Here is an 8,495-nt window from a genome sequence, read left to right on the forward strand (position 1 = left end):
AGCAATGGGTGCCACTCAGCTCAATTCCTTGGAGCAGGGGGCTAAGAGGGAGCTCTTGCTGGTGCTCAGTATAGGGCTGTGATTTGTTGCAATTTTGCAGCAACGCTGTTCCGTGCAGCTGGTGCAAGCTTACACACAGAGGCCCACTGGATGGAGTTGGGGGACAGTGGGCGTGGCCACGCCACGTAGCGTCCTCTCCCGCCCACGCACTCCTCGGAAGGTTCTGAAAAGTATCCAAAAGTCCTGCGCGAGGCGCGCCAAAAGAAAAAAAAAAGGTACAACTCCCCACCCACTTCTCGGGCTTCTTCATTTGGACTGTACGTCCATCTGCCGTACACCCGCCTCCCGGACTCCTTCTAGGGCGCTACGCAGCTTGTTGGGTGGATTCGCGAGCGGGGGACGAAGCTCGATGCCTAACGACGACTCATTCAGCAAGCCGTCTACACCGACGGAGGCCCCACACGCTCCGGGGGCCCCGCCGCAGGGCAAAGCCGGCGGCTACAGCAAAGCGGCCGGGGCGATGACCGGAGCGGCCGGAAGCTCCGGCGCGGGGGGCAGCGGAGGCGCCTCGGGCTCCGGGCCGTCGGGCCTGGGTTCTGGAAACAAGAAGTCCCCGAGGCTGCCCAAGTGCGCTCGCTGCAGGAACCACGGCTATGCGTCGCCGCTCAAGGGCCACAAGCGCTTCTGCATGTGGCGGGACTGCCAGTGCAAGAAGTGCAGCCTGATTGCGGAGCGACAGCGCGTGATGGCCGCGCAGGTGAGTGCGGGCCCCGGGGAACGAGGGGAGGGGGGATGGTGGCAGCTCGCGGAGGACCACCGATGGCCTCTCGCTTCCAGACGGCGGGCCTCAGCTTCCAGACGCCGGGGGTGGGGGCGGTGGAGGGTCGGGGACCCTACCGACCGAGGAGGTTCTCTCTGCTTGAGTCCCGTGGATTTCCGGGGCTCCCGGCGGCGATGCCGGGTTCGGGCCGCGCACACGCACCCTCGCCCTGGGGGCTGGGTGGAACTCCGTTCAGAGTTCCCTCCATTCTGACCCCGTCTAACATCAGAATTTCTGGGTTTCCCCATTCACTTGGTCCTAGAGTAGCGAGTTTCCTGGACTCAGACAACCCCGGGACTACGCCCTCTGACCAGGGATGTTGGGGCGTCCGTGCGGACTTCCCGAGATTGAGGCATTGCTAGCAAACTGGCGCGCGCGAGGGTGTGTGTGTGTGTGTTTGCTCTACTGGGAGGGAGGCAGCTTTGAAATCCAATTCCAAGCTGGAAATTGTGGGGTTCGCCCCTCTGGGAGGATTCCCCATGACCCCGAACCCCGTGTCAGAATAGCGGGGTTCGCTCTTTTGGTTCCCTGACTTGGCGTCCCGCTTAAGAAGCTACCCCAGTAGGTGGAAGGGAGGCGCACGGACCAGTTTCACCCTGGCGGCGCGGGAATGCGCTGCTCCTGGGGTTTTCTGGAAGTCCTTGGGATGGGCGGGAGTGGAGCGTGTTCGCGCCTCATTGGCGCACTTTCCGGGTTCGCCCCGCGGACCCGGGCAAGCGCCTCAGCCATTTTGAGCGGTCTGAGGCTCTATGTGTAGTCCCGACCCAAGTTATCCCAGTCCAGATTACTTTGAAAATGTTTTAGTCATGCTTAAAAGTGGAAAGAAAAAATTGCAGGTGCAGGATGAAGATGCCAGTTTGAAGCTCTGTAAATCTTTTTTTTCTTTTTTTTTGTTTTTTCAAACAGCGCGAACAGCAGGCTAGTAATTTAGCATCTTGACGGAAATAGTTAAATGTCGGTATCCTTAAGGATTTTTAGAAGACAATAATATACATTCTTTTCCCCAAATGTTGTTTCATCTTAAGGCAGGTTATTTAAAATGAAAAGATACCAAAGAAATTTCTGCTAAAGACAACTACTTTTGGTTAAGAACATCTTTTGAAAGTGATGTAGATGAGAAGGTTGAACGAACCTTAAAGATTATACTCTCCTATGAGCTCCATATTTTTAAAAATATGTCTTAAATTATATATACTTTGGCTTCACCTATTGTGAAGTTAAAAAATAGTTTTCTTTAGTTTCTTAAAAAATATTTTAGCTTAGTCTGTAATGAATGAAAAGAATATGCTCTATATCACATTGAAAAGCATCACAATGAGATTATAAATCATAAGAACCACTAAATTATACTTGTAGGTAAAAATGGTTGGATTATGTATTTAGCGTGAAGACTATGGCTGGAAGGAGTTTCCTCAAAGGAATAAAATATTTTAATGGAGACATTAGTTTTGAATCACTTTGATTGGGGGGCTAATTTAAGGTTGCTAAAAGTCGAGTTAAAAACAAAAAAGCAATTGTGAATTTCTTACAGAATGGGGTATTAGGACTTCCCACACCAGGAATAAGGTGCTGTGAAAAACAAATTCTTAAAAATCCAGATAATAATTGGGTTTCACTCACTTGTAAATAATTTGAAATAGATATTAAATGTAAATTGAAAATAACTGCATCCTCAATCAGTTGCTATCTCCTTCCCTGTTTGAATAAGCATTTCCTCACTGAGAAGGTTTTTGAAATGGTATGGGTTCCTGACAGAGCTAAACTGTGCATTTGGGGTGTGCCAGGGCATGGGCTTGGTGTAGGTGTGTTTTGATAAACTGCAGAGGTCTGCAGTGGGCGCAGATTCTTGTCCAAGTCATTGCTGCTCTACTTCTAAGTCTCTTGATTAATGTAGAAAACAAAACAAACAAAAAACTCCACAACAAACCTAGACAAGCTTATTTAGTCTTGAATAACCGCTTTTTTTAAAGGTCTCAAATTCAAAATTAAAGCTTCCTTTGATTATGAGCCAAACTTCCACACTGATCAGTTAAGTTTGGATGATAGTTTTTTTTTTTAAAAAAAATACATTGATTATAGTGTAGATTGTTAAAATTTGGGGTGCAGGGTACAGGTGTGGAGGGCAGTGGACAATTTTGTGTAGTTGGGTCTTGGTCTTTCTTTCCACCTTCCGCCTTTTTTCTTCCCGAAACAGGGTTTCTCTGAAGCTTTGGAGCATGTCTTGCCATGAGCTCTTATAGACCAGGCTGTCCTCAAACTCACAGAAATCCACCTGCCTCTGCCTCCATAGTGCTGGAATTAAAGGTGTGCGCCACCACTGCCTTGCCCTTGTTCCCATCTTTGATGAGGGCTGTGGAGCTTGGGACCACAGATTTACTGCAGGAACTCTTACCCACTGAGCCATGCCTCTAGCCTAGTTATGTTATGTTATTTATTTTTAAGTTCTGTACACTGAGCCTAGAGATTTGTACCTGAAGCAAGTACCCCTGAGCTACATTCCCAGCCTGTGGAATTGTGCTTTTGAGTTACTATTTTGATTTCCCCTTTCCTCTTGACTTTAGGCTCTGGAGGTATTGGTACTTTACCTTCTGTTACCATATCACTGGTCAGTTTCCAGCGAAAGTCTTTTGTTTTTGTTACATATGTAGTAAACAGTACACTTTTTCCCCCCTTAAGCCTTTTTGGAACCAAACTTTAACAAATGTTATTTAAAAGACAAGTTGAATAAGGATGATACAGAGTTTAGTAAATACATGGTGGTTCTTTTTCCAATTCTAGCTTGCCCTCCTGTGAGAATCACCTCAGGTCTCCACCAGGCACCAGATTCCAGCCCCCTTTCTTTCCTCGCTCCAACCTGCCTTGGGAAGCAGGGCTGTTCTGGGCTACTTCACCAGTCCCATCCTCCTTCTTCCAGATTGTTCTGTCCTTCAGAACCCTGCTCACTCTATTTATCATTCAAGGCTCTGCTAGAACTCTTCTTGTCCTTGTCGGATGAAGGCGGTTGGTCTTTTCCCAGATAGGGTCTTGCTGTGTCGCCCAGGCTTGCCTCAATCTCCTGCTCCTCTCCTCCTTCACCTTTTTGAATGCTGGGATTACTGGCCTATGCCACAACACCTACCTACATTTTAACGGCGTTTGGATGAGGATTATTTTTTTCTGTAGGCTTTCTATGTATGTCTCATGTCTCACAGTATCTAGCAAGTTTGCTTTTGGTGTTGCTTGCTTGTTTGCTTCCCTGCATTTTCTCCTAAGTGGTGAGGAACTTGGTTCTAAGCTTACCTCACTGTACAAGTGGCCTTTAACCTGCCTGTTAAATGAAGGGGCGAATGGTCTAGTTCCCCCTTCTAACTGATCAGTACTTTTTCTTGGTGTTGAGTCCACTCTACAGTTTTTCTAGCTTGTCATTATGTTCATTACCTAGTGTCTTGGGGTTTCTGTTGCTGCAGTGAAACACCACAACCAAAAAGCAAGTTTATTTGGTTTACACCTCCACATTGGAGTTCACTGTTGAAGGAAGCGAAGACTGGAACTCAAGCAGGGCAGGAACCTGGAGGCAGGAGGTGATGAAGAAGCCATGGAGGGATGCTGTTTCCTGGCTTGTATCCTAGTGCTTGCTCAGTCTGTTTTAGAGAACCCAGGACCACCTGCCCAGGAGAGTCCATTGATAATGGACTGGGCCCTCCCACATCAATCATTTAATTAAAGAAATACCCTGCAGGCTTGCCTATAGCTCAGTCTTACTGAGGCATTTTCTCAATTGGAGTTTCTTCCCTTCAAGTGACTCTAGCTAGTGTCAAGTTGACATAAAACCAGTCAGCACACCTAGGGAGTCAGGCGACTGGAGAAGGCCAAAATGAGAGCTGCTTCTTCTACCGTCCTCACAGATGTGGAGAACCACAATAGGTTAGCACAACTTTGCTTTGCTGGAGGGTGACTGGCTGCCATGTGCTTCCAGGTGGCCCTGAGAAGACAGCAGGCCCAGGAAGAAGAACTGGGCATCAGCCACCCCATCCCGCTGCCCAGTGCAGCTGAGCTGCTCGTTAAGAGAGAGAATAATGCCAGCAACCCGTGCCTGATGGCTGAGACCAGCAGCTCTGCCCAGCCTCCGCCAGCCAATACTCCCACCTCTGCTGCCTCAGGTAACTTGGGGGCTTGGGTTTACTTGGTATAAGGGGAAGAAGGAGGGTGGTGGCCGCGTAAACAGTCTCAGGGCCCTCCTGAGCACCACATGACATTCTCTGCCTCGGCTGCTTTGCCTTTGGCTGCTTCCCAAGATGCCAGTGGCTTCTAGAAGCAGAGTGTAAACAGCGTTGACTTGCTGTTCATCAGTATCAAGAGTTGTAATCGGAGAACACCGGGGAGAAGTGAGATGGTTCCTGTATCTTCTGCGTCCATTATGTGGGGTACTCCTGAGCGGGAACTCCGAGTCCTTGTTTCCTGGGACTGGACATCTCTTCCTCTAGCAGGGACTACATCCCCTAGGGAAAGGGTCTGAAAAGGCACATTCTAGATTTCACATTTGAACAATGAGAGGGAACATGGGAGGCACGTGTGTGCTGAGTGCCTTCCAGGGGTTGTGAGTATGTGAATCCATCTCTCTTCTTCCTCAAGTCACTGTGAGGCAGGGATGGTAATTCTTTGGAACAGGCTTGATAGCTGAGGTAGGAGCTAACTGACGGGCCAAATTGATTGAACTAGGAAGTCTAAATCAAATCAGTCCCCGTGCCTTCAGAATTCAGTATTCTATCTCAACGCCAAAGAACCAAGTAGGTGAGTGCTCACTATGGAAGCCTCCAGCCATGTGTGGTTTAAAACTGTTCTTCTGAAATACAATGAGAACATTTGGTTTCTCCGGTGCACTGGCCACGTAGACACATTCACACATATTAGATACAGAAACACCTACACACATTCAGTAGGCACATATGGCCCAGGGCGACTGCAACAAAGAATGTATTTCTGTCCTTCAAATAGTTGCGAGTGCGGTTTGAGAGCACTTGCTACTTTTCCAGAGGACTCAGTGCGGTTCCCTGTCGGTTCACCATTACCGGTGACTCCAGCTCCAGGAGATTCAGTACCCCTCTCAGATGTCCACGGGCTCCTGCACATGTGGCATTTGCACACACATGCGTGCGCACGCACGCACGCACACACAGACACATTCACATAATAAATAAAAAAAAGTAAAAAAGTTGATGGTGTTGGTTTGGAATGCAGGGGGTACTTAAGCAACCTGCTAGTGTTCTTTTGAGTTCAGGAGTTTCTGACAACTCAGTAAGAAGTGCCCCTGTGTCCGTGGGGCATAGGTTTCAAAAACTAGGTGAATGCTTGAAACTGAAGACAGTACTGAACCACAGGCACAGGTACATATATACACACAAGTATACACACATACAGACAAGGCACACGAGCACATACAGGTACACATACAATCACGTATTCAAGCACAAATATAGGCACACATGGATAGGCATTCGTACATATACACATACACACAAATATACACATGCACACAAGGAACAAATCCATATACATGCAAACAAATAAGCACATATGTACTCATATACCATATATATATAAAAAGAGACTCGTATGCCCATGTACACATTCACACACATTCATACACACATACACACAACACATAGGTGCATTCGCATAGCGAACAGACTCTTAGATACAAAAACACTTATACACACATGCAGACACAAACATGATAACACAGGGACACACTTGCACATTTGCATGTGTTCACAGAGACACATACACACATGCACATTCATATGCCCACAAACACGTACTATGCTTTCCTGTGTCTATACACTTGTGACAAAGTTTAACTTGTAAATTAGGTATTAGTAACTGCCAATAACTGGGGCAATTGTAACAACATATTTAGAATAAAATTATTTAACATTTTTGGTTTATTTTTGCAATTTTCCATTTAATACTTCTGGACCATTCTTGATCCTCCAGTAAATGAAATCCCAGCAAAGGGAACTTTGGGTAAGGGAGAGGCTACTGTGCATACTGAGAGTCCTGGCATATCTTTAGGGTCTGCTGTGGCTCCATGAAGCCCAACCTTGCACTGTGTACCACCTTAATCAAGCTTTCACGAATCACTGTTTGCTGGGCTTAACCACCAGGATAGCAATACTCAGCCCCATTGTTAGTAGTTGTGCAACTTTAGATAAGTTACTCAGGTATGCTGGGCTTCCTGTTTCCCCCTCTCAAAAAGCGAGAGGGTTCCTGGGGGGTGAGTGCTCCCGTGAGTCCTGCCTTTAAAGGATGAGGTAAGCATGCCTCCAAGAAGCAGGGATATGTATCTGTTTCTGTCACTGTAGATCGTTGAATTAACAAAGGAAAAGCTACCAGTGTCCTAATGTATGGTGATGGGATTACATCCTAAGGAGTGAAGGGCATAGGAGATACAGTAATACATTTATCCCTGAGCTGCTGAGGTTACAGTTTAGACTGTGTGTTGTCTGGGAGCTGCGAGGGGAGACTCTGCTTCTGTTTGGAGTTGTGGGATAATCACACTGTGTATCAGTACCTTAGGAAAAGCCAGTCCACATCTGATTTCTATAGGAAGGGTATTGTTTTCTGCCAGTTTTGGCACCAAAATTTAAAAAAAAACACAAAAGAGTGTTTTTTATTTTTCATTGGATTTGACGCTCATAGTACATACTTAGAATAGTTTCCAAACTTGGCTCTTATAGGAGCAGGGAAGTTCTGGCAAGGAATGTCTAAGTGGTGGTGGGATTTACAGAAAGGAGTCGCAGGGGTGCAGAAGAGGGATCAGGGTTAACCCCAACCCGATTCCACTTTAGCCTCAGGATCTGACAAACCTCAGGGTCCTCTTGGCATCTCGAAGCATCAAGCAAAGGGAAGGGGGGGCGTTTGGGCCAGTCTGTGCTATGCTCATTCACTGGGGGCCAAGTGGGGGCCGGGCTTGGTCTGGAGGCTCACTCTGCCTTCCTGAGGAGACAGACTCACCACCAGCCGGCTCTGCTCTGCCTACAGGAACTGCAATAGTCTCCTTTATAGAACTGACCGTGAGACGTCTGAATTGCAACTGATGACTTGTGGACCACGTCGGGATGCGAGTATCAGGGAACTGGAGATGGGTAGAATTAAGCTACTGTATTGAGAGGGAGGGGAGAGAGTAACAAGACAGAGGCTTGAAGCTTTTAGCAGCACATGGAAATCAACCTCTTAGGTAGCTCGCTACCAGCAAATTCTTAGCGTATATTTTAGAGATTCATTTGAAGTAACATTTACTTCAGGCAGGCGAGTATTAGGTAGTGGTCTGGAGAGATGGCATAATGGTTAAAATGGTTTTCTGTGCCTGAGGACCCAAGTTCTAGAACCCATAGGGAAAGGAGAGAATTTTTTTTTTCAAGACAGGGTTTCTCTGTGGTTTTGGTGCCTGTCCTGGAACTAGCTCTTGCAGACCAGGCTGGTCTCAAACTCAGAGATCCGCCTGCCTCTGCCTCCCAAGTGCTGGGATTAAAGAAAGGCGTGCGCCACCACCGCCAGGCAGAGAATTGATTCTTTAATGTTGACCTCTGACTCCACACATGACCTGTAGCATAGATGCACTTGCAGCCAAACGCGCGTGCACAAACACACACACACACACACACACACACACTTTAAATTAAATCCCAGGCCTCAA

At 47.3% G+C, this 8,495-nt stretch overlaps 1 protein-coding gene across 1 annotated transcript in view; it reads left to right on the top strand.

Moving 5' to 3' along the window:
* The first annotated feature begins 409 nt into the window (after window positions 1-409).
* Window positions 410-8,495, top strand: part of Dmrt1 (doublesex and mab-3 related transcription factor 1) — an 89,518-nt gene continuing 81,432 nt past the window's right edge. Inside the window, exons 1-2 of the mRNA XM_005352090.3 lie at window positions 410-757; window positions 4,776-4,959. Of these exons, the coding sequence (XP_005352147.1) occupies window positions 410-757; window positions 4,776-4,959 (532 nt within the window). The remainder of the gene's footprint in view (window positions 758-4,775; window positions 4,960-8,495) is intronic.

Source organism: Microtus ochrogaster, chromosome 8, assembly GCF_000317375.1.
Source record: "Microtus ochrogaster isolate Prairie Vole_2 chromosome 8, MicOch1.0, whole genome shotgun sequence".
Taxonomy (NCBI): Eukaryota; Metazoa; Chordata; class Mammalia; order Rodentia; family Cricetidae; genus Microtus; species Microtus ochrogaster.